At 39.9% G+C, this 26,151-nt stretch overlaps 1 protein-coding gene across 2 annotated transcripts in view; it reads left to right on the top strand.

The window, feature by feature from the left end:
* klhdc8a (kelch domain containing 8A) overlaps window positions 1-25,889 on the top strand; it is a 39,916-nt gene extending 14,027 nt beyond the window's left edge. For both annotated transcript variants that reach the window (XM_042506593.2, XM_088084021.1), the window contains 7 exons: window positions 6,605-7,043; window positions 8,044-8,254; window positions 11,170-11,334; window positions 11,684-11,902; window positions 22,120-22,221; window positions 22,508-22,656; window positions 24,567-25,889. In XM_042506593.2, coding sequence (XP_042362527.1) covers window positions 6,879-7,043; window positions 8,044-8,254; window positions 11,170-11,334; window positions 11,684-11,902; window positions 22,120-22,221; window positions 22,508-22,656; window positions 24,567-24,620 — 1,065 coding nt within the window. In that variant the 5' untranslated portion in view covers window positions 6,605-6,878 and the 3' untranslated portion in view covers window positions 24,621-25,889. The remainder of the gene's footprint in view (window positions 1-6,604; window positions 7,044-8,043; window positions 8,255-11,169; window positions 11,335-11,683; window positions 11,903-22,119; window positions 22,222-22,507; window positions 22,657-24,566) is intronic.
* Window positions 25,890-26,151: the final 262 nt, after the last annotated feature.

The following is a 26,151-nucleotide window of genomic DNA, read 5'->3' as shown; positions in this document are numbered from 1 at the left end:
CAGTGGAAATGAAAAGGAAGAGGCTTAGAAAAAAGATCATGGTTTGGCTTAAGATAACTATGTTGGTTACTAACATAACATAATGTCACGTATGTCATGTGATGCACTGCATTACATTGTTGAATTTTGGTTTCACACAGGACAAAACAGCAGTCTCCTGCGTCAAAGTCCTGTATTTGTTTGACCCTGCGATCCCAAGCCGACTTCACTTTATACTACGTCACCTCACTTCCTCCTTTGCTCCCGTAATAATTACCACAGCCACTAGAGGTCGCTGCTTTAAAACAATAGTATTGTGGGTCCTAATTACTGCTTATGTAAACAGCCTGTGTCTTTGTGTGACACACAATGACACAGGCTGTTTTTGAGGACTTTGAGGCTGTTTTTGAGGACTTTTTGAGGACTGCGATTGACGGCTCTCATTCAGACTAGTGTTTGTGTTGAAAGTGATATGGAAATGTGACTGCTCACAGTGCCATTGTGACCTTTACGCAAAAGTGACGTGAGAGAAGTGTGAGAAAACTATGACGGCCGTGGCAAAAATGCAAATGGTCCCATCCAGAGCTGGAGTTTAGTTTATCTGTTCTGGGCTACTGTAGAGGCAACACAGTGGTCTCTATGGGAGAAGACAAGCTTTGTATGTACATGTAAACAGCTCATTCTATGGTAACTAAAACTCAACGAATCTCACGTATAAGTGATTATACACTCACAATAACACAGTTCTGAATATTGAGTACCATTTTTGACAATAGATGCCCCTTAGTCCTGCACACTGGACCTTTAAGACATGTCTAAAAATGACCCATATGCAGTAATGCTGACTGCTGGGTGAGCTAGTTTCCTTGACAGTGTATTTACAGGGGATCAGTCGCTAGGTCATCAGATCAAGATGTCACCTCAGTTGATTTGGGGGTTGCATGTGGATACATTATACCATATTTATGGCTTAGGCCATAAGTGGTGTTAGCATCATGTACTTGAATCTCCCCTCATTTACCACTTTATGTCACTAGCTTTTTCAGGTGAGCTCACTGCAGGACCACTGCGGGCTGAACAAAACATATTTATTCATATGAAAATGCCCCAGATAATTGCTCAGAGGCCTGTGGTGATAAAAACAAGAACTGCTGTGTCTTCACTTTCCAGGGTCTATCTTTACTCAGCAAAGACTTTTTCTCGCTCCTAAAGTTAAATGGATCTGTATCAATAGCAGGTTGTTACCATGAAGTAGCTGGCCTGTTCTCAACTTAACCAGATAAGGCTTGCTGGAGCCAAAACAGTACTGATTGTATCTGACTCAGGAAGGTGGAACTGCTGTTGGAGCTCTGGAGGACAGATTCAGCTTTGTTAAAACCAGGCCAGTGTGAAAAGCTGTTTGTCTGATAAAACTCTGGTACCTTCTTCGCATTTTTATACACGCACACACACACACCCAGAGAAGTGCACACACACGCTGCACATGCACTAACACATTTTGGCAACTTTGGAGGTGTTCTGAGGTCAGCTACAGACTGCAGCACAGATGCGCTATTTAAATACTGCAGACTAATTAAATACAAGTCAATAAATGATCCCTTGGTAAACTGCCTGCACCCTCAGAGGGAGAGAGGGAGAGTACACAGAGGGTCAGTTGTAGACTAGAATAAAGCACAACAGGCATTTCATCTGACCTCTAAATAATGAAAAATAGGTTACTGCACTAAAAATACCTTGTGTAGGTTATTGAAGCCTTGTCCCAAATCACAGCCCAACCCGTAAGACAGACTTGAAAGAAGGATTAAAGGTGACTGAGGGAAAGAACTTCTTTGATTCAAACCATATAGCAGTTTAAAGACTGCTGCTGTTACAAGCTATAATGTGGTGGTGAAAGCAGAAGTCAGGTCCTCTGCGTGCATATTTTTTAAACCTCAGGGTGTTCTCTAACCATGATGTCCATAAATACAGTTTTTGCCCATTTGCAGGATTTTTCACTTGCAGATTATCCTGTGAAAACAAGCTGAAGCAAACATGTTAATGCAGGTCAGGCACAGGAGCAGTGCAATGTTGGCAGTTGTTTTGGCATCAGATACACAGACCACCTCTTATCGCAAACAAAAGTGCAAACAGCAGTTTTGGGGGGGAATTTTGTTGGCAGTAGTGCCCTCCCAGACCTTTCCAAAATTCCCCAAAGCCTTTTATTTGCAGTGTTTTCCAACCACAGTGATGCATCAGGAAACTAGACCTGGCTCTGATTGGCTCCCACAGCTAAACAATAGTTGCTGTTACATGGACAATATTTTTTTAGTCTGATTGAAATCATTCTAAATAGAGATTCCAACCGAGCAGTTTACAAGGACGTTAAGACTGTATGTGTGGTATACATTTCATGCCACACATTTTAAATTCATGTGTCTAATTCTGTGTCCCCTGTCTTAATATTGAGGTTTTTGCAGGTTCATGAACACAGTGCAGGCAGAGCTCTCCATGAGTTTGTTTTTTTCTCAGCAGCAATTTGGAGCTAGCGGGATGGATAATTGATCCGTCAGAGCTGATCAGATCAGATGGATGGATGAGAGGAGCAGTTGCTTTTAGTGAATGCAAACTTTTAGACCTGGCAAAATAAATGATTTTATGATAGTTTTACTTTCAATGTGCCTGACGTTCTGCTGCTCCATCTCTGCCCAGAGTACGCTCTGTGCTCCAACAGTGTGGTGCTATAAATAAACAGAATATATATTCCAAAAGTGTCCGATTAAATGTTCCAGCTTCAAAAATTAAAAATCTATATGTGCAACAGTTCTAGGAGTTTTTACCAAACTTACTGAGAATATTAATTCATTCAATACTTAAGAAGATAAAGTGGTTACGTCATTTGAATTTTACATTTTAATACACAATTTACATTTTAATTCAATAGTAAGTAACATACTACAAATTACAGATGTCCCCTCAACACCTCACATGTAGACTGTTGGAAAACATTACAACTGACTAGTGTGGCTAGTATGCAGGCTACTGCTACCTGAAATAATAGAAAATTGTAAATATTTTTGAATTTATAAACAATCCTTTGTCAAAGTCAGAAGAGGGAGGTGCTAAGAAACAGCTGTTTTGGCATGTTGTTACTGGCGTCCCCTATGTCACAGAATGTTATGCCCACATGGGGCAAATGTGCAGAAATAATATAATTCTAAAAAGGGAGAAATGATCAGATTAAACATTAATATGGTTATAAGGTGTTAATGTTTTCCTGAACACCTCTCAATCCGATTGAAAACTCCCTCCGTTTGGGCCAAATTTCCTCTGGTCGAGGTGTTTACATGAGGTATTTTTATTCTAATTGGGCTATTATTTATTCATTATTAGCTGAATATAAGGATCCATGTAAGCACATGACTGAAATCCATCCAGTCAGGCCATTTTGAAGGATATGAAATGGAACCTTATCAGCAGGTTCACCTTCTAATTTCATCAATTTAATTTATTCAATTACATTCTAAGTAAAGAATATTTATTTGGAAAATATCACTCATGATCCATGTGAAAACAACAAGAATAATGAATATCTGATGTGAGTCTTTCCTGGGGAAAAGTAATGCTGGATTTCTTCCTTCTAGGTCTGATTAATAAGGGATTAACTCTCATGCAGTATGGTTGGATCCAGTTTTGTCATATCAAATATTCCAATTTGTTGTATCAAATGTTATTAGTGGCTGGATTTGTGCCTTGGCTTCAGGTTAGCTTTTGCAATCTCACTATTTGCATATTGATGTGTCTGAAGTCCATGAGCAGAACAACCACCAGACTGAGTTCACATGTTCCTCCTACACCACAACCTGTTTACCATAAATGATGCTTATTGTCTTTCAGACTTGGAAGGAAGGTTGATAAGCCACTAATGGATGATAAGACATGACACGAAATGAACATGCACTTCATTATGCTTCAGTTAATGAATGAAGCGTTGTGTGGCTTTACATTTAGAGACGGTCCCTGCACGGGGGGAGCTGAGGGAGAGCAACTATGCAACCTAATTAAAAGTTTCAAGTTGGAGGCATGCTGATTGTAAATGACTTCAGATGATGCTGGTGGGCTTACTGTTGATCTCAAGCTGTTCGAGCAGTTAATTAAAAAAAAAAAAAGATGTGGCGAACCAAATCGGTTACAGATTGCAATTAATGCACTCTGTGAGCTGGGGCGGGAGTGATCTACCCTGCCTCGTTAGCAAGCATGCGCCCGCCACGGTCAGCCTATAAGAAGGCAACCGCTTTTATTTGTTTTTCATCCTTTTTCATCAGCCGTTATTAACAGCAAACCAAGCGATAAGCAATCATGTGCACAAGGAATAAAAAAAAACAAAAGCTGTGCCTCTTGGGAAAAGCCCAACTGTTGCTATGGCAACCTACCCGCACACTAAAATGGGGGAGATTTTATTTTGAAGGACGGTCCTCTCTTTATATTCACCCTCTGTCCTTTATTCCTCTGTCTGTGAGATGATCAAAGGTGTGACAGGTAGATAAAGCGTGGCCGTAAAACTGAGGGAGACGGACAAAAGGGGGAGAAAAAAAGGGGACGGGAGGAGGTGGGTGCATGTGTTAAAAAGAGATTTCAAGCTTTAAAGGATAAACTGCTGAGAGACTGTGTTAAATCACAGCTTGGTGATTTAACGGCAGCCTCATTTTCACTTAAATCTCCTCCTGTGACCTCTTCCAAACACACCTGACTTTGGCGGTAATGAGTAGTGTTATCCCCCCTCTGTATGACACATGAGGTTGTGATACAGGGTGCATTTAAGGTGATGGAGCCTGTGATGTAGTCAGAATTTGGTTTGCAGTGCTTCGTGGGTTTATTCTGGATGCTTCTTCCCACATCAGTGACATCCTCCTCCTCCTGTTCCTCGCTGGAAACCGTACGTAGGCAGGAGAAGTGGGTTACACGCAGGAAAAAGAAAGATCCTGAGGGATGACACAGGAAAAAAACAACAGCGGCTCCCGACATCACAGCGACGAGGAAGGAAACTTAAATATGAGAGACAGCGTGTCAGTTCGGTTCCACTAGTCTACAGCTGCTACTCATGTGAGCAGAGCATGGAAGAAGAGGATGTTTTGATTTAGTTACACACAGGCAAAGTGATGTAGAGTTAAAGGGAAAGGTGGGTGAAGCGTAACTTGTAATCAGTGATCACCATACCGCTGAAGTCCTCATACATTAAACTGTATGACAAGATTATCCAAAATGTTCACTGAGCACTTATTCTTTAAATAGAAGAACATAAGACTTTTTAGTAGCGCCGAGGCTGGATTAAATGACACTTAAAATTTTTTGACCAAAAAAAACAACAAACTTTCGGTGACGTAACAAGTGAAAATGGAACATAATGCAGTAAGTATCATTTACCTCGGTTATAACCACCGGAAAATAAGAGTTGTTGTTTTTGTTACCTTAAAATGACCTATTATATTCAGGAACGGGTCCTCGTCCATGGAGTCTGCCATGTTGGACCACCATGGTTCTACAGTAGCCCAGAATGGACAAATCGAACACTGGCTCTCGATAGTGCCATCCATGTTTTTGCATTTTCACATCGTCCACCATAGTTTTGCGACAAACAGCATCGGAAAACTTTTTTCTTTTTATTTTTACTTCTTTTTTTTTTTTTTTTATGTAAAACTGCTTTATATAGTGTTTTCAGGGATTTTTTTTAACCTATTTTAACTACCTGGTCCAGTGGTTTTGGAGAGGAAGAGATGTTCTGGACAGTTTCCTAAAAAATGATCACTGAGGGAATTCTAATGTATGTTTTAACTGATTGAAATCTGAAATCCTCACCACTAGACGCCACTAAATCCCACTAAATCTTACAAACAGAACCTTTGATAAAGGATGTTGGAAATGTAAGCGAAAGATTATTTCAGCTACTTTAGAACTTTGGAAACTTTAGGCAACAGAATGAATGAAACCAATACATTAAGTGCATGACATGGTAGTGTAGGTAGTGGGTGTAATGCTTTAGTGTTTTGCTTTACTATGATGTTACTATGATATCAACTCTAAATGTAGTTAAATGCACAATATAATAATAATTTCTGCTGCTAAATGTCTCTCAATTATGGGGGCACGGACCTTCGATTAACACCCTGTAGCAACTGGAATTTAGCCAGCATCAACACCAGCATTGAACTCTCCTTCATATCATCTGTTGCTATCCCTACATAGGTTAGACTCATGCTGCCACCAGCCAGACCCCCGTTGTTGAGGTTTGTGCTGGCTAAATTTTGGTAGCTACGGCTAAGCTGAATATCTGTCTTCAGAACTATCCAGTCAGCGAAGTAGTCTCTTGTGGGAGTGAGGCTTAAGGACCGTGGGATAGGCTAGCGAGCTAGCTTCTCTTATTGTTATTAGATTGTATTGAATGCACTTGGGTGCTATGCACCACAGTTTCTCATACTTAAAAATATCCTGAACTTTGCTTTACTGCAGATGCTGCCAAGTGTAAACATCTTGTAAGCTACAGTAAACGTCCGCCCTTGTATCTCAAATCAGAAAATGCATACACTTGCCGACGCTCTTAAAAATGTGTTCATTTTTCATGCCCTGATCTGAACTGCTAAATCTTCTCCAGGGCCCTGCAGGAGGCGGCGGACCATTTCCACGAGTGGAGAGTTCAGCCTGGCCTTTAACTGATCTGACACTCCTACTGCTCACCTCTGCTTCACCTCTCCAACAAAGAACCTCCCCCTCACCCAGGGAGCCTTGACTCCAGTCTCCCAGCTCTCCCACACCTCCATCTTCTCTGCTCTCCCTGATCAATCCACCGCCAAAACTCCCCTGACTCTGGCCCTCCTCCTCCCTCATCCCGGCCTGCCGTGGTGAGTCTCCCCTGGGTGGCTGAGGCCATGGCGGTACCTTCAGCCCACGAGTTTCACTGGCAGAGCCTGGCACGGCTGCCCAGCGGCCGCGTTTACCACACTCTGTCTGAGGTGGGGGGGCAGATGTACATGCTGGGGGGCTGCGACGCTGCGGGGAGGCCCTGCCCGGCCCTGGAGCTCTACTCTCCAGAGGTACAAGACAACATGGACACTGTCTCTGATGTTTCATTGTTTCCTGTCTCAGAATAGAAAGTACATGACTGACATAGTAGCTTCCTGTAACTAGTGATGTCAGAGCAACAATAATTTAGTAACAAATTTTTGCAAAAAAGCAACACTTTCTATTTTTTCATAGTTATAACAAACAAACAAGTCTGAACTAACACATTCAAACATACGCTCAAGTGTAACAAAATAAATCTTATATTTCCCCAAAGCTCTGAATACACTGAGAAGGGGAAAAAGAGCTGGAAACTCTATATAATTAATGTAATTTTCTTGGCAAATGAATAATAAAGTACTGTCTATATGGTAGCTACATTTAAATTTCCAATTTAACATAAAAAAATTAAACCTCCCGTCTCCAATAAATACATTTAAATTGGAAATAAAATAGCTCTATGAATAAAGCAAATCGCAGCACTGAGGAGGTGCACCAGATTAGAAAAAGAAAACCAAGTTAACATCTTCAGCCTCTCACACAAAGACAACTTTTGTGGCTGTGCTCCAACTAATGTCAATATGTTGCCTGACATACTGATGCTTTAAAACTTGTACAAGTTGTTTTCTTTTTTAGCGTCTGTTCTCTCCTGTATTCCATTTATTAAGTGTGTTACATGTGAAGAGGGGGATTTGACCTACTTGCTAATATTAACTATATTAACTTTTTAACTATTAAAAAGTTAAGTCCACTTGTCATTTTTAAGTTGCAATAACTTCATAAAATTAAGTAGATAAAGCTAAAGTAAACATAGATTAAGATTTGTAATTATATTTACTTTCCTTTTTCAAGGCAATCAGTTTCCAAGATTATTTTAAGTAAGAGCAACTTGTCAGATTTACAGTATAGATGTAACAATGAAGATGTAATTATGAAACATAACCAGATATTCTGACAGATGACCTGACGGTCATCGTTTTTGGGTTTCTCTGAACTGCTTTGCCTGAATGAAGCTGTTCTGCATGTCTGCAGGGGGATCGGTGGATGAGCTTGCCTGCCATGCCCACCCCTCGTGCGGGGGCAGCTGTGGCAGTGCTGGGCAAACAAATCCTGGTGGTGGGAGGAGTGGGAGAGGACCAGACTCCCCTGAAGGTGGTGGAAATGTATAACACAGAGGAAGGGAGGTGGAGAAAGAGGAGCGCTCTGCGGGAGGCTTTGATGGGTGTATCCATCACTGTGAAAGGTAAGGACTCCGTCACATAAGTAGTAACACTTTGAAAGAAAGTGTTCCTACAGCTGACCCAGAATTTATAAGCTGTGTCCTACTTAAACACTAATACTTTAATGTATAAGCCTCTAGTTTCACTGGTACACTGGTGGGTGAAAAGCCGCCAATAATGAGACCAAAAAGGCGTGGTTAGTTAAAAACAATAAGCTGTTTGGATTTAATTTCTCAACGGTTTAAAAGAACTTCCCTCAAAATCAGGAACTATAAATTGTGAACTGTAAAATTACTGGAAAGCAATCTGTTTCAGTTTAAAAAACACCCGAAACTATTATTTATCTCCAGCTCCAGACAGAACTCAGAGGAGCATTTAAAATAAGGAAATAGGTCCAATACCATTTCATTAAAAATATTATTTAACCATTCCCAGTTTCACATGCACGCAGGAACCACTGTTTGCTGGAGGGGACTGCGCTTATAAATGTGTGTGTATGACTATGTATGTGCACTTAGAACCAATGTCCTACACAAGTTTTTTTGCAAGACATCAGCAGCATTTCGAGCAGGGTTTGTGCCGCTAAAACTGAGTGTTTTATTTATCAAGGCATTGATGTTATTTCTAATGGCGATTGTCATCAATACAGCATGTATTTAGCAAGACATCGGCAGCATTTTCAGCTTTAAATGTGCCACCAAAAGTCGATATTTCATGCCAGAACTTTTCCTAACCATAACCACATATTATACATCCAAGGAAATTCTATAAACATGAACTCAATGGTAACCTGAGCAGGCTTCTGATTGAAGCAGGCATTTATCTGTAAAAATGTGTATCCACACCGGGCTAGTAAAAGGGACTGGGCTTTTATTTTTAGGTTTTACTGCTTGGCTTTTGACACATTTCTTTTAGGCTCCATTTATTCATCTGGTAATGTCCCTAACTTAAGTTGATCATATCAAGTATGGAATTAATCTGTTTCAGTTTTTGAGCTATGATAAAGACCAAATGTGGCCTGAAACTGCCTAGATAAAGATTTTTTGGAAAACTTTGGCAAAGTGAGGAGTCCACAGTCACTGACAGAATAAAATAGTCAATAAAACAGATATTTCAACAATTGTGAATCACTGCAACCACAAGAGGCCCTTGAACATACAGTCATAAATGTGCAACAAAATATTAGGCTGATTGGTCAAGTAGTTTGTAAGATTAGCTGCAGACAGACAGGGAAAGACACTTATACACACGACCAAACACATGATCCTCTCTCGCCCCCTTATGTCTCGTGGAGATAATGACACAGAATAATGTTTTAATTTAAAGGGGCACTCCACCAATTTTACACATGAAGTCCAGTGTACAGTACTTCATCATGAGGAGTATTACTCAGTCTGTGAATGTGTCCTGTAGCTTGTGAGGGAGCTTTCCAACGTTTGAAAAATTAGCCTGTCAAGGTTATATTTAACTCTGCTGCTTTGGATTTTACCACTCTTTCCTAAACCTGTCGCTTGTGAGTCACCCAGCTTTATTGAAGTGCAACACTAAATCACTCAAGTACCCCTTTTGAATTAATAATAACTTTTATTTATGTAACTAGTCACTTTATGTGCCATTGCCTGTGTTAAGTGTAGATATGATGATCAGAGTAACTGTACTCCACAGAGAACTTCACGTTATTTTTAAACACACTTTATGAACAGCACTCGAAACAACAGTTTAATACACCTGAACTGTAACCAAAAAGTCTCAGGTAAGTTTTCCTATCTGATGTCAAAGAGCAATTTTTGGGCTCTGACACTCACATTTATTCTCACATTTCGGGATTGGTGCAGTGGTCTATATAAATAAACAGTCTTTTCACAGAGTGTCTCTCCAGCCTTGGATGGGTTTGTGTTCAGTCCAGCGGTGCATCTGTCAGTGTCTGCTGGAACACAGATAGATGCTGTAAATACAGAGACTTATTGGTTGTGTACGGGCGGCTCTTTCCATCTCCCCGCACAGTCTTCAATCCTCAGGTCTTTGATCGCAGATTTATCCCCAAACTTATCCGCAGCAGCTGAAAATGAGACAAATAGTCTGACAGAATGATCGATAGAGCCAAATTAAAACAAATATGGTATATCTGAATGGATAGTCATTCGCCGATTTGACTAAATAACGCAGTACTTATTGACATTTTTAGAATCGTTATTTTCCAGATCTTAGATAATGGACTTCAGATAATGAGCTTTTCTAATCCCCAAAATGAATATAAAGTATGTGGGAAAGTTTTTTCCTTCCTTATGTAATGTAGATACATTGAAGTAAGAATTTGAAGTAAATAAGTATAATTTATGAAGAAAACTTGGAAAAATCAATGAAGTTTTTTTTTTTTTAAAAAAAATACATGCTGTTTCCCTGCAGCTTCTTTTCTTTTCTGATGGTTAATGCTGCTCTGTATTTTCCCCCGTGTCAACACTCTCACCCACTTCCATTCTTATGCTAGAGGTGTCATGCCAAAGTGCCAGACGTGGACTCTTGCATTTTATTATTCTGCTGCTGTACTCCCTGTCCTTCCCATGTCTGCCACAGTCTCCTGCCTCGTCACAAACTTCTCAGCCAGCTCTCTGGCTTTGCAGATTTTTAGCACTTCATAAAATAAAGTGCCAATGAGGTGTTTCCATCTGCTGGGATTGGTCTTTCACAAGCTTATCATTGTAGAGCAGGTTGTTATTGTTTGACTCATTTTAGCAGCATTTTTGTTAAGGTTGTTATGTACCCAATATTTCACACACTATACTTCCATAGAATCCCTGCATTTGATACATTATTAATACATGAAAGCACTCAGATGAAAACTCTAACTCTGCGTGGGTGTGTGCGTGCGTGCGTGCGTGTGTGCATACGTGTGTGTGTGTGTGTGTGTGTGTGTGTGTGTGTGTGTGTGTGTGTGTAGATGGCCGGGCCCTGGCTGTGGGGGGAATGGGTGCTGACCTGCTCCCACGTAGCATCCTGCAGCAGTATGACCTTCGAAAAGACGTGTGGGCGCTACTTCCTCCCATGCCGACTCCACGCTATGATGCCAACACACATCTGCTGGCCAACAAGCTCTACGTGGCAGGTGGGTGTGTTTGTACTACAGTATTTTAACCCTTTGAAACCTGAGCAAATTGGTTTGATTTCTTTAAAAAAACACGAGAAGAAGCAACTGTACATGGCCCAACAAATTAGCAAGAAATTAGAAAATTACCTGAAAATACAGTAAACGACAAGGAAGAAAATGACCCCCAAAAAGTAATGAAAATTAAAAAAAAAAAAATGTTATGCACATAATTTTAAATATATCATTATAAAATATTGTCAATACAGGTTTTAAAGGGTTAACAACGTACATTTTTTCTCAAAATGTTAATATGCACAAGCATCTTTACAATTATGATTATTAATGTCATTTTCATATGATGCTTTAGGCGGTCGGCAGTGTAAGCGGCCGGTGAAGGCCTTTGAGGTGTATGACACAGAGACGCGTTCTTGGACGACGCTACCCCCCATGCCTTGTAAACGTTCGTACGGGGGTGTGATATGGGACACAACCGGGAGGTTGTGTCTCCTTGGAGGACTACGGCAGGGAGGCGGACACCAGAGCTCCAAGTTTACCAAGAATGTCAACATATTTGACACAAGCCAAGGTACGAAAACACCTTTTCTTTTACAGGTTTCCATTTATTCTTTTCTTTATTTGAGAAAAGTTCTGTATTTTGATGTAAAATTGAATAGTGTTGCAGATGGAGTCTGACAAAAGGTTGAACCCTGCCACTTCTGTCCTCCAGAGCCAAAATTCATAAATGAGAACATATACACATGCACACACAACACATGCTGGATGAAAATCCTCTCTAGGTTTCTGAGTTATAACAAGTATGTCACAATTAATCGCAAAGAAATGCTTGTAAAACAGTCCAGCTGGAAATGCAGATGCAACATATGCCATCTTGAATTATTTCACTTAATATGAGCAGGATGTGACTTCAGTGAAGAGTTGGAATGAGGAAAAAGTATTGAGAGATAAATGATCAGTTTTATTGAATGGTTGAAAAGGTCTAGCTTGTGTAGTCTGGGTGGTTTAAAAGAAATTGTTCCAAATTTGGGAAGTGTTCATATTTGCTTTTTTTAGGCTTGATTGTAAAGCTCATATATGAGTAGAAATGTGAAAATGACAGTTTGTGACATTTGTAGAGGCTATAGCTACTCCTTAATGAACATTCGACTGACTTCAAGTCCCACCCCCATAGTGTCTGTTGCTAAGACAAACACACTTGACAAAAGACATGTGGTGACGTCCGTTCTGTTCAGCCTTGTGCCGCAATCTTTATTAGTTTCAGGCAATATAACTTTAAGACGCAGAAAGCCAGGACTATAGTCTGTGATGGAAGGATAAATTCACAATGTAACCTTTAAGAAAAAGCAACAAAGTAGTGACAAAGGAGGACAAAACAGTCAACTTTTTTCTCCTGTATTGCCTGTTAAGTGTCCCCAGGCACTTTTTCTTTTTTACTTTACTGAAAAGCAGTTACTTTAGTTAGCCGCTACTAGCTTTTACTGTTCATTCTAACAATACTATTATAGTGTATTGCAAAACTAGTGAAGTACTCGTCAGATTCGCAGCGAGCTAGTGAGGTAAATTGTTTCTCCCTGCTTCTAGTCTGTATGCTAAGCTAGGCTAAATACCTCCTGATTTCATACTCAACACAGAGGCATAAAATATAAATCAATCTTCTCATCGCTGGCTCATAAGAAAAGAACATAGACATTTCTAAAACTGTTTCTTTAACATTATAGATGAAAACCAGACCTGTAATTTTTTTTTAAAGAAAGTCACTGTTAGAGCTGGTTAATACAGACATTCATTTTTTTATTTTTTTTTTTAGATATCAGCAAATGTCTCATTATCTCCTTCACTTAAAGCATCCATCTTCATTTTGACTTGCTGTCACACACAGCATCCATTTAAATCATCCACAGCATGAAGAGAGATGGTTTTCTCCTCAAACAGGCTGCTTTCTCTCTTAATTCTGTGCACACCCCGTGTCCCACAACACAGTGAAATGACTTATCCCTCTATCCTGCAAAGACACCCCAGAGTAACAGGTGAACAAATTGAGGAGGGACCGGAAGAAGAAATGGGAGAGCAAGAATCGATAAGTCATTTTAGACAGCTGGATATACGGCTGCACATCGGGATTGGTCGAATAGAAGCCAAATAAAGCAGAACGTGGGAGTGATAATGTTAAGTATGATAATGGGGAGAAAGTTTGCCTTGTGTACGAGAGATAGAGGAAGAAAGAACGAAAGAAAACGCCTTCCAACAGACACCAACACAAGCGCGGGCGTGCATATACCGATGCATATCCACACGCACGTGCACACACACAAACGGGGAAGGCAGGCGTACCCCGTTTCTCCAATCTAATTTTGGTGGAGATGAGATTGGAGATGAGCTGCGGAGGGAGGGCTGGGGATGAGGAGCGCTTTAAATTACAAGATCCAGAAACAGATTGCTTTATTATCCATCTGCAGCAATATCTCTCCACACACACACACACACACACACACACACACACAGTCTTGCAATCTGCTGTCACACAGTGATATTCTATTACTGTTCCATTCCATATCTCCAATATTAAGACACACACGCCTGTTAGGTGATGTTTCAGCATTGTGGGTAAGCTGCAACAAGTACAAGGCCAAAATCGCAAAGAACGGAGTTGTGAAAGAAAATTAACGTAGAGAATGACAAATGGCCTGAGAAAATTGTTCAAAGGGTCAGTTCATGCAGAATACTAAAAACATATTTTCTCCTTAAGTGATAGACAGCCGTGCAGATATTTGTGGTTTCATTTGCCCAGATCTCGTCTTTATCCGTCTCTGAATTGTCTGCCTCAACAACAATACAATGGAATCAGTGATGCCAGCACCACAAACAAAACTTTATCCACCTCTATTATTTTGTGGTGAAGGTAGTAATCTCAGAGATTGATGTCTCAAAACTCAGACAAATTGATGACAGCTTTGCAGGATACTGCCCAATTCCACTACAGCAACTCAGGCCCTTTTTATGCATTATAATCAAAGGAACTAGGGTCAGAAGTCCTTTATTAACATTAAAAATTGACAGTTCTAAAAGAAAGATAAAGTCAGAGCGTTAGATTGTGATTGTGATCAAAACAAAACAAAGAGAGTTTAAGAGATAATCAAAAATGAATATGCTGTTTGATTCAGATAAAGGACACAGCGACCCCCCTTACTGTTGGCTCCAGAGCACAAGGACTAGGAATGCCCACAGTTCTGTGTAGAGGGACTATTTTACCTCCTCGGATCCATGAGTGACGTAAGTGTAAGATGATTGGTCAAGACGTAAATGTAGATTGTAGTTTTGTAAAAAAAATCAATAAAATATTAATTCAGAATATTTAAAAATGTTTAAATACGCATTTTTCTCAGTGTTGACACCATTGATACTACTTTGTCACTCTCTCTTTTCTCAGAAAGAGTTGCTCGGCCATAATTATAATATATTTTACGAGGGGGGGGCATCCGTTTTTCTATCAGGCTGTAAATTTGTTTATTTCTGCTGCAGAGTTTGGCATTTTAACATGCGGGTCTGTGGGGATTGATTGTCTCTTATAGCAGCCTCAAGTGGCCATTAGTGGAGCTGCACTTTTTTATTTATTATTTGGTTGTTGCACAGTTCCCACATATCCCCGCCTCCTCTCACTCGCTCACAGTGCTGTGGTGTCGTCACTCGTTTTAGTCGCTACAGTTGCTTAGAGGCTTTTGTGGCATGATACTTTTTGTTGTTTTTACTTGCACTTTTGAAACGCGTTTTGCATATCTGACACTCTCAGAGGCTTTTCAACCTGTGCACTAACGCAAGAAGACTATTTAATGTTATTATTCGTGCGTACCACAGTCATTCAGCAGTACTCTGCTACTAACCAAGAAAGTCATTGTCATGTTATGTCCTTGTTATATTTACCTGTTAATAAAGTTTTAAAATGTATGCCCCTAAAGTCAAATTTTCCACATGGTATCAAAAATGGTTTCAAATATCGATATTTTTCAAGGTATTATATCAGGGCTAGAAATTCCAGTACTGTGACAACACTCCTATGTTGATTAGTCGAACTCAGTTAATGCAATACTGGCAACCGCCACTTTTAAAAACCGTGTAAAGCCGTGTGAAGAACAAAAAGCATATAACACTAACAGCTGTCATGATCCTGGGTTTCGTGTTATATTGTTTTGGGGTTTTCTGATATGTTTTCTTGTTACTCATGTTCTGTTTCCTGGTTTATTTTGTAGTATTGCTCCTCATGTGTCAAGTCTGTTTTTACTTCCTGTCTTTGTGTGTTTCCCTGATTGGTTTCACCTGTCCCTCACTAGTTGTTCAGTCCTCACCTGTTCTGTTTTAGTCTTGTTTGCTCCACCTTTGTGATCTCTGCCACACCTGCGATTGTTAGCCAATCCCTGCGTTTTCCGCCTTTTACATGTGTCCACCTCCCCCAGCTGTGTCTCGTTCTTGTGATTGTTGCCCTGTATATGTAGCCCTGTGTGTCTCTCTTTGTTCATCGTCAGTTCATTTGTGCCCCTCTCTGTTGCCTCCACAGTGTTTGCTGCTGTTTTCACCCCTGAGTTCTTACATGAGATCCTAGTTGCTTCGGTTTAGTGTTTCACTTGTGCTTTGTGTTTTAGTTACGTGCTTGTTTAGTGGACATTTTCATGCTATGATATCAAAAATCATTAAAAAAACATCATAGTATAGCATGTCGTCAAAAAAAAAAAAAAAAATCAGAATAAAAGCTTGCTTTTGGTTTGCACACCTGTCTGCCCTTTTTGTCCTGACTTTGGGTCCTTGTGAACTCCTGACAAACAACAGCTTGTGATGAAATAATAGAAGAAAACTCAGACAAATAGTTCAACATTGAAGTCCAGGCTTTACTGAGTATATACGCAGTAGTGGAAATACAACACAATTTTGACACGTTAAAGCAAAAGAGGCGCTGCATTGCAACCATTAGCTGGCTTATGTCACTTGAGCGTTCTGATTGGCAGTGTGAATGCAAACTCTGGGGAGCTTGCCAATTGGCAGTTTCATTTAGAGACCTCAGAGCTGTGTGGTCCCAAAACACCTTGCAACATTTATAATCATAGTATCCATGCATGAAAACTGCATCTCAAGCTCATCTTCATGGTTTTTTAAATGCCGTGAAAACTAAAACAGGAAAGCACAAAGGGCATTCTGTTTTTTCTGATTTCTTTCCTGACTTTATTTCAAGGTTCATTTATCATCATTGTACAACAGTGGATTACACAATGAAATTCAGTCTTCATGCTTCACAAGAAAAACAAACAAACAGGTGTGCATATCTGTGGCTTCTTAGTGCCTGGAACCACTTAGTTGAAAAGGGGAATACTTTTTTTGACTAACCCTTTAAAACTGCTTTCCTGTCAACAATAACTAAAATTATGAATCCTGCTTTAACTTTATCCAATAAAAACACGCTTTGATCAGAAGCTTCTCTGAGGCATGTAGAACTCAGGCAACAGTAACAAAAACCACAAATGATGCCATCCCCCTGGAGCCAACTAGTGACTAAATGTATTCCCACGTCGTCTATATTTGATTTCTGTCCTGCCTGAGATGGTAAAACCCACCCAGAAGACTTCAAAGCAGATGGAATCAAGCAGAAATGAGAATAGGGCAAATGTGCTCTTGTTTTGGCCGTGACTGTGGGCCAATATGTAATTACTGAATCATAATGGCGAGATTCTGTTCAAAAGGATGGTCTGTGTGGTCAGCAGTGTTTGAGATTTCACACGTGACAGACAGACAGAATCCATCAAAGGACGTGAAGCAATCACCATCCTTTTCTAGTGTTAATCACGATGGACAATTACAGAGGAGAGCTGTGGACGAAATTACTACCACACAGACTACAAAGCCCAGTCTTCAGAGAATCGCCTCATCTCCCTCATTCTATTGTCATTCTCTCTCTCTCTCCGTCTTTATTCTCCCTCTCTGTCTCTCCATCTCTTTATTCTCCTCTGCTGTCTCCCTCCAGAGTAGAATAATGCATGCTGGTGTTTTCCCCGAGTCCTACAAAGAAAATCTTGGCGCAAAGACTTGTGTAATCCCTCCAAAGCAAATAGGAATAAAGCTTGCAGTCGCAACTCAGTCTCAGAGGATTGAACCATAAGTCTGTAGTGTGATGTGTTGACACACACTGTAATTTAAAGTGGAAAATCCAGCGAGTGACACTGTAAGCACTGTTTATAAAAGAATTACTAGTGTTGTAGCCTGCATTCTGCACCCACTTTGTAGATTTATGTTGTATTTTACTTTCCATTGACTGATAAATGGAAAAGTAGCATGTACATCAAAGCATGTATCCAGTTTTTACTGTAGTATGAAGTATAATCCAAGAAGAAGATAAGTATAATGTTGCTTTCAGAATCAAAGAGCAGGACTTTTTGTGGATCCCCCATCTTGGTTCAGTGTATAACAATCATTAAAAGATGAATCCATCACACTAGAAAGACATTCTGATGTCTCAATTTGCAGTAGACTCATTTTGGCCAGAATTCAATGCAGTGTGCAATGTGGCCTTGCCAAGGGGTTGCATTTGAATTTATAATGCATTTTTGTTTTTAATTTTTGCAGATAAAAACACAGCGATGAGTCTGCAACTATGCTAGTAGCTCTGTGAGGCTGTACTTAGGCACACTGAGCTTAATGCTAACATAAGCATGCATACATGCTTACAAAGCCAGCTATAATGCTTAGCAGGTGTAATGTTTGCCAACACAAAAATCTTAATAAAGTGTTTCCATGACAACATTCGCTAATTAGACTACACACAAAGATCAGCTGAGTTTGATGGGATGACAGTGTCATCAGTCTTGCAGGTATGTGGTCATAAGTATTGGATACATTCTCATAATTTATCCAGTAATTGTACAGAGTAACCTAAAATCCCAATGTTAATCTTCTGGTGGTGCTCGAGGAAAAGGGGATCAGGGCACTAGCTGGGAATACCAAACTTGGTAGGACTCATCCTCTAGGCACCTGAAGCGTCTGTACTAAATTTAATGGCAATCATTCCAGTAGTTAAGATATTTTAGTCTAGTGGTGAACTGACAGGCTGACATCCCTAAAGCCCCTTAACTAGCAAGGCTTATAAAAACATACCTGCATGTAGTAAGTCCAGAAGCAAATTGCACGAGATGTCCATAAGTTTAAACTTAGCTGAGATATCATGCTAGTGTTTTCCAATAGGTGATTTACATCTTACATCATTAAAAAAGGTTGCACCTTAGTTCTTACACAGAAATAGCCAAACCTACCAACCGCCAAGTGACACAGCTAGCTGACCAAATGTTGGACTGTACATAAAGATGGATGACGCGTCTTTACATACTCCCACTGTGCAAAAATGAAGCCAAGATATCCCAGGCAAGGCTGCTGCAATCATGCGCTGGTGATGCCATTTAGAGTCAGAGGTCTCCATGGTATCAAGTTCTCGCCCATATATCTGCACAACCAATCACGAGCAGTGCTACTGAACGCAAGTACACTGATTAGCACACATAGCTATGTCAATCATGACTTCAAACCCTGTTTTTATAGTATCAAATAACTAATTAAAACCAAACTTATCAGAAAGAAAACACTTAAACAAACATCAGTGTTTGAAGAACTACCTAATACAATGACAATAAAACAATAAAACAGTATTTGGGAAAAGATTTGATTTTTTTTTTGTTTTTTTTTTAGTTTGGCCCATGTGCCATTGACATGCATGGAGGGGGCGGAGTCTATGACCTGTACTGCAGCCAGCAACTTGGGGAAAGTGAGACGATTTGGCCTCACTTTTGGGGAGCTATAATGTCGCCTATCTTTACATAAACAAACTAACTAACAGAAAAGCTTGCTAAGTTACAGATTACCCACTTTTGGTGAAAAAACAGAAAATGATGTTAAGTGGGCTGTGGTCAACATATCTTACCTATTAACAGTCAAAATAATGGGCGTAACTGCCCGTGCAGTCACCCATTAGTCTGTGAATGTTTTTGATCAGGCGGGTATCATTTCAAATATTTCTATACTAGTGCTAATACACAAACTTACTTTTGATACCTTGCGTACTCACTTTGAGGATATAAACATATTTGAATACACCACCCTTTAGTCATTTACCAAAAAAATGAACATCCCAGATTGATGTTTTATCCCAGTGTGAAATATCTGCCAGGAGGACTTCCCTCTGGAGAGAAAAGCGAGCAGAGTGGACAGCCAGCTGTGATCTCTATTCTGTTGTCTTCAGTGTTACCAGGCTGGAGAGGAAAACACAGCTCTTCATTACACACTGCTGCACCAGGCAGCAAGGCTCACCATCTGGCTATTTATCTCTCTTTCATTCCCTCTATCTCTGTTTGTTTCCCTCCACCTTTTTGTCTCTGCCTCTTGTTTAAAAAAGATTGAGAATAGATTAAAAAAAAAAAGAGGCAAAAAGGCAAAAAGAAAGAGAAACAGAATGAATAAGGAGATGATGAGAGAATGAAAAAGACACGGTAGATAGAAAAAAAGGCAATGGAAAAAATAGTTTGAGAAAAGAAAAGAACAAGATACAGATCCAGATAAAAAGAAACAGGAGTTAGACAACAATAAAAGAGTTAGACGTTTTTGTACTTTTGCTCTTTTGCTCTGTCTCTATCTTTCTAATTCTCTCTCCCTCCCTCGCTCCCTAATGAAGTTATCTTTCATCCTCTGTCACGATTCTCTCCACCCTGGGTTTCCTTTAGATAAACACAACTTGGCAGCAACAAAACCTAAAAGTAAAAAAAGAAAATGTCTGCAGAGTCTTCTGGGGAAAGAGAACGGCTTTGTTTTTCATTTCCACCACTTTCAAGTATGCTTTTTATCATCTGGAGTACTTCAGCTTTTGAATGTGAAGGAAATGTCACCTCTACTTCAACCCCATTAGGTCTTCTGTAATGGCTTCCACATATTTGGCTTGTTTTTTCCTTTTTTAATGTCAAAATTTTGGGGTGTTTCAGTACTTGTTTCAAATGGTGGATAAGAAAAAGCACCTGCTCACCACAACACCTTCATGCACCTTATCAATTTAGATTGTTCTGGTGTGAGCTGCCGAGTGTTGCAGATATTGGCCTCACAGATGTCTGCCCTCTCTCCATTATAATGGAACTAGATGGCATTCGGCTTGTGGTGCTCAAAGAACCAAAACATAAAACTCAACAGCAGTTTCTCTTCCCAGAAATACTATTACTCAAGATAATCCACACACCTTGGATGGAGCAGTTTAATGTGGAAACTATTTTCTTCTAGCGAGCTACACCCGCTAACCATAATACTGCACATAAAAAGTGTGCATCTACTACAAGCTCACCTACCGGCACCTGAGCTAGTTAGTCAAAAGTTACACCCTCTTGGTTGTGTGATGCCCATGGGCCCAGAAAGACTTTTACCTATTGACTTACACTGAGAAAGAGATGTCTGTAAATCAGTGGATCATTTTTTGTGAGTGTCAACCCCTACCCCCTGCTAAACGACGATCTAGATAGACTTCACTATCTAGAATTAAGCCATCCAGTTTGAATACATTTGGGAAGTCTAAAAGCAACGCAAGACTGAATTTTTTAGACTGCTTTTCAAGCTGGCCAAGTGCTAAACCACAAGTCATTTGCTCTGCCGGTGGAAGTTACCCAGAGATCCAGGTTTTCTATACCCGAAAAAGAGCTTGGTTTTTTTGGTGGGCCAATGAGCAGGTCTCATAGGAATGAACAGGGCCCTGCCTCCATGGCTATATCCAGACTTTCTTAATACATCCATGGTGTAGCAGCTATTTTTTGTTGTTACTGGCGCAGTCAAAGCGAGCAACAGGAATAAAATAAAAACAGGGCATGTGACAAAAGTGTTACCTCAAACGATTACTTGTATCCAGCTGCATCGCTCAAGGTCAGTTAGGACAGTCCAGTAGGAAATAATGGAATTAACCAGATTTAGTCACTGACGCTCGCTTGTGCCGTGTCCAGTTCAGACACGGTGTGACTCTGTCTTGAGGCACTGTGTCCTATAGTGGACAAAGACCACACTTCCCAGGTATGTCCTCACCACACGAGGCAACAACATAACCTCTATCACCAGCCTTCCCACATAGGATTTTACCAGATTTTTTAATACCCTGTTCTTAATTTACTGCACTACATACACACCACTACACTCACAGTGACTTAAACCAGTATACCTATTGTCCCTGAAGGTTTTCACATGAACTGTAGCTTTCAGATATCTAGCTTATTTTAGATGATGTTTTACAGTCTTGGTCAGACTTCAAAGGTCGAGTAGCCACCCTGGACTTTCTCTCCTCCTTTCTCCTTTCCACACCACATAGGAAGGTTAAAATTTTTCATTAAAGTTCACTCATGAAAATAATGTGCCAACAGTATCCCCACTTTCTCTGCCTAGTAATATTCTGACCCCATCTCCAACCTCCCGCTCCCCTCTGTCTGTTTGTAGACTGCGTTTGTTATAACCTTAATGTGTCCTTCTTTTGTGTGTGTCTGTGTGTGTGTGTGTGTGTGTGTGTGTGTGTGTGTGTGTGTGTGTGTGTGTGTGTGTGTGTGTGTGTGTGTGTACCGTGAATGTCCTGGCTGCAGCTGGCTTGCGGTCGACCTGTTTGTGCAGGTCGCACTCTGAAAACAAGCTCAGCAGCATCCTGTCCAGCCAAAGGAGGACTACGGTGCCGCTGACCTCACCCTCAGCTACTTCATAAGCTTGTACACACACATCTGCTCGTTTCAGCTGTCGTGTCTTCTCCTGCAGGCGCCTGGTTAAAGTCCGAGGAGACGGTGGCGATGAAAACAAAGAGAGCAGACTTTGCTGCTGCTTTCCTGCGTGGCCGGATGATAGTAGCAGGAGGACTTGGTAAGAGGGATACATCGTGGATTTTGCTACATCCATGTTTTATTATTAGTGTCATAACAGTTTCATGTGTTCAGGTAGTCTACTTATAAGTGATCAAAGTCAACCTCTGTGACAGAGACAAAATCTAATGAGATTATGGCATTTGTCAGACTCATCATCAGATTGATTGATTAAATCCTGTGTGTTTATGTTTTTAGATTTTCTGTAACATATGAGATTCAGTCAGTATACAGGAGTAGAACATGGGCTAATATTCATTGCCTTTGATATGTCTGATACCTTTGAGGTCATGAGCCGTCCGCGCTGGACACAGTGGAGGCCTTTCATCCTCAGAAGAAGAAGTGGGAGAGGTTGGCTCCGATGACCTTCCCCCGTTGCTCCACCTCCTCCATCGTCATCAGAGACCGCCTCCTAGTGGTGGGAGGAGTCAACCAGGTACACAAGTGTTAAATTTAACTAAAAATGTGACATTATAGATTTACAGTAACTGCAGCTTATGCACCTATCAGCAGCTCAGAGTATCCGGCCCACTTAGAGTCTGTAGGGTCCTGGAAATAATATTGCCTATGTAGTAGGCTTTTGCAGTGTCTAATTTTTCATATCGTCATACCCTCCTGAAATTTCACTGGGGTATGCAGTACACGAGGGTGCATCGTAGCATCTCAGCTCAGCTGCCTGTTTGACTAGTTGAGAACGGAGACTGAGCTCTGGTGGTGCATGCTGTGCACTATATACGTAAGTTTTATAGAAAGACAAGCACTTGTATTTATCACGGCGATGACAAAAATACCTTTCTGATTTCTAAATACCCTTATTTCTAAATAACTACTATTGCAGTCTATAATTCTCCTGGGGGACCTCAACCCTCACATGGGCAGCTATTGAGAAACCTGGATGGGGGTGATTAGGAGAAATGACCAACTCACCAGTTGGGGCAAACCTTTTTTATTTTACAGATAAACAGTACACAAAAATATGATTCTGAAACAATTTGAGATGAGAAAAAGGCAATGCAGTAACAAAATCTTATGACAAAAAGTTATTTTCATAATGTTACCAGCTGTAGCTTTAAAGACTAGTGCAGCCAATGCAAATAAAGTTGCATAAGGTCTACATGAAGTGAGTGATACTTTACGCCACAGTGTCTCTTTCGTTAATGCAAAGCACTTGGAACCAGACCTTAACACTATTATCCAGTGACAGAGCCGCAGTGTCTGCAGTATCAGAACTGCAGTTCAGGACCTGCTGTTTTAGTTCATCCTGCACCACCTGTCGGCTAGAGAAGCAGCAGCAGCAGCAGCAGAGAACAGTAGTAGTAGATTTGTTGCATCAACAAGTAAAATATTTGGGAAAGCAATATGGTGGTTTAGACTGACTAAGTTCTGTATTTTAAACATTTGAACCATCAACTGGCTGCTGTTACTGACATCAATTACACATATTATTTCTAAACTCATCAGGAGATTGAGTTTGCTGAGTTGCCAAGAAACTACAGATGTTCAAACTCTCACTAATCAAACCAGTGAGTAGAGTGCAGACAAAAAACACACAGAGAGAAACTCCTCCTGTGAAATAATCAACTGTTTATGTTTATGAAGGGCCCAGTTGTTCATAGAAAGAACAAATGCCTATTTTCAGGGCATTTAATAATTATTGAAGCACATATGGCTGGAGAATGTTAAACAAACATGCAGAAGGAAAATAGTAGCCACAGAAAACAAAGTTAACCTGCAATGTCAAACTTGCAGCAGCTATTCCTTTCCTTACCTGCAGGTGGCAACAGCATTAATAAAACTGACTGGAGATTGACTGAACAGCTTCACCTTGCGGAGAATCTGCAGCCTGATAATAGTGATTGAGTGAGTTGGTTATTTCTGTAAGGTGCCTTAAATATCTAAAAAAAAAATGCATAGTAAAATAAGAGTAAAACTTTATTAAAATTTCCATTTACAAACTATTGCACAACTTGTGCTGTGGTTACAAATCATTACATATTGTTTCGATGGTATCAGCAGTTAAAAAAAAAACTGACATGCCAATTTAGAACAGTATTTTAAAACTGTACTTACTGTACGTACTTTTATTAAAATATTGATTTGTCATACCTCATACCTCACAGTTTGGCTAAGAAATAAAGATTTAGTCGGTAATTTTTATGAAAATAACTTTTGGTCAGATTCGCTAAAACTGTCACTTCATCCTCCCAGAAGATAGATTATCTGGAAAAGCCAAGCCAATCAGAGGCAATATTTTTCATTTATTTAAGATGTCAGTATTAAATTAAATGTCAGCATGGAAATATGTCCAACCTTCAGCCACCAATCTTTTCTCTCTCACTCTCTCAGGTTCCCAGCTCAGCTCATGAGATCCTGTACGTAAAAGAAGAAGAGTATCTGTAGCCTGCTGTAACTGAAACCTGATGAATGCAACAGATCGGCCATTCTACTTCCTCTTCTCTGTTCAACCCTCCTAAATCAGACTGTAGTGCGATATATAGGAAGCATTGAAAAATACCGAGAGTTGGAGTGTGAATTGACTTAGTGATGTTACATAACAGACAACACTGCCCCCTGCTGGGCCGTGCTGACACTGAGCCCCACATGTATGCACTCACATGCACAATGGAGGAGCTGGCTCTTTCTTTATACCCAGTTATGTTTCTATATACTTTAAGAACGTGATACTTCTGCGTTGTATGTTCCATACATGGAGAAGAAACTATTTTGTAGCTTATATGTCTCGTAATGTAGACAGAAGACCTATTTTATGGCAAATATGCATTTCATGTTTGGTTTTGTGTCTTTGTTCGTGTGTATTTACGTAGATAGTGTGATTTACTTATAAGCTGTTCATTTAGTTTGATGACATGATTGCAATATTTGTATATTATTTAATATCATATAGCAAAAAAAAACTCACTAAAAGGTGGGTAGTGTTTGGTTAAACTGTACTGTAATGAAATTTGCACTAAAACAGTCACCACTGAGTGAGAGTTAATTATACCATCAATAATTTCTGGTGTAATGTATTGTAATTACACTGAGAATGCTGTACTAACACTCTGTAACAGTGCACATTTGTGGGTGTGATCATAGATATGTTATGACACATTGCATACATGAAAAAGGAAACTGTATTAAATGACAATATGTTGTTAGTTTAAGTACCAGACTGCATTTTTTTAGGAAAAGAAATGGATCCAGTTTGATTGTATACATTTAATTCCTGCAGCAATACAAGTTTTCTTTCTTCCGTGTTTCATTTGTGCAACATGTGCTGTGATGTAATGACCATCAGTTAACACCTCACTCAGGCTGTGATGTTACAGATTCCTTTTTGTGACTTCAGAGATAACTTACTGACTGATATTATGTTTGTTGTCAGTGTAGTCAAAGCCAAACGTTTCTCTTTTTTTGGCACAAGCTGTTGTGTAACAGGTGACTATGCTGTGAAATATGTGATTGTGTTCATAGTGATTTTATTTCATCCTGCAGCATGATCAATTTCTGATCTGTCCCACGCCCAGTCATGTCATGTAATATTGAGGATATGAGTAGTCATATTCAGTGGAATAAATGAGATCTGTAGTTTGTACTGCACTTGTTTTCCACTAGATGGCAGTGATTACACACAAGAATCTACACAAGAGCTTGTGAAGCTTTCACTGACTCATGAAACTGTCTTTGCCTCTCCAGACTGAAGAAAACTGATAGTACATTATTAGGTGCATAAGTGTGTTTCAGAGTTTAGCTGTTTATTTGTTTGTTTGTTGTTTTTTGTAATAGAAATGACACATTGCGCTAAATTAAAAAAAACCTAGGACTATGATAAGCAATACTAACACAGGAAAAGAGAGGGTAAAGCACAAACACTTACATCAAGAAGTTTGACGGGATTACCAATAGATAATTTACATCATTATAGTTGTTT

The sequence above is a fragment of the Plectropomus leopardus genome, chromosome 2, assembly GCF_026936395.1.
Source record: "Plectropomus leopardus strain MGB_pleo_1.0 chromosome 2, ASM2693639v1, whole genome shotgun sequence".
Classification (NCBI taxonomy): Eukaryota; Metazoa; Chordata; class Actinopteri; order Perciformes; family Serranidae; genus Plectropomus; species Plectropomus leopardus.
The sequence above is the reverse complement of the archived record's forward strand: the minus strand, read 5'-3'. Positions and strand labels throughout refer to the sequence as shown.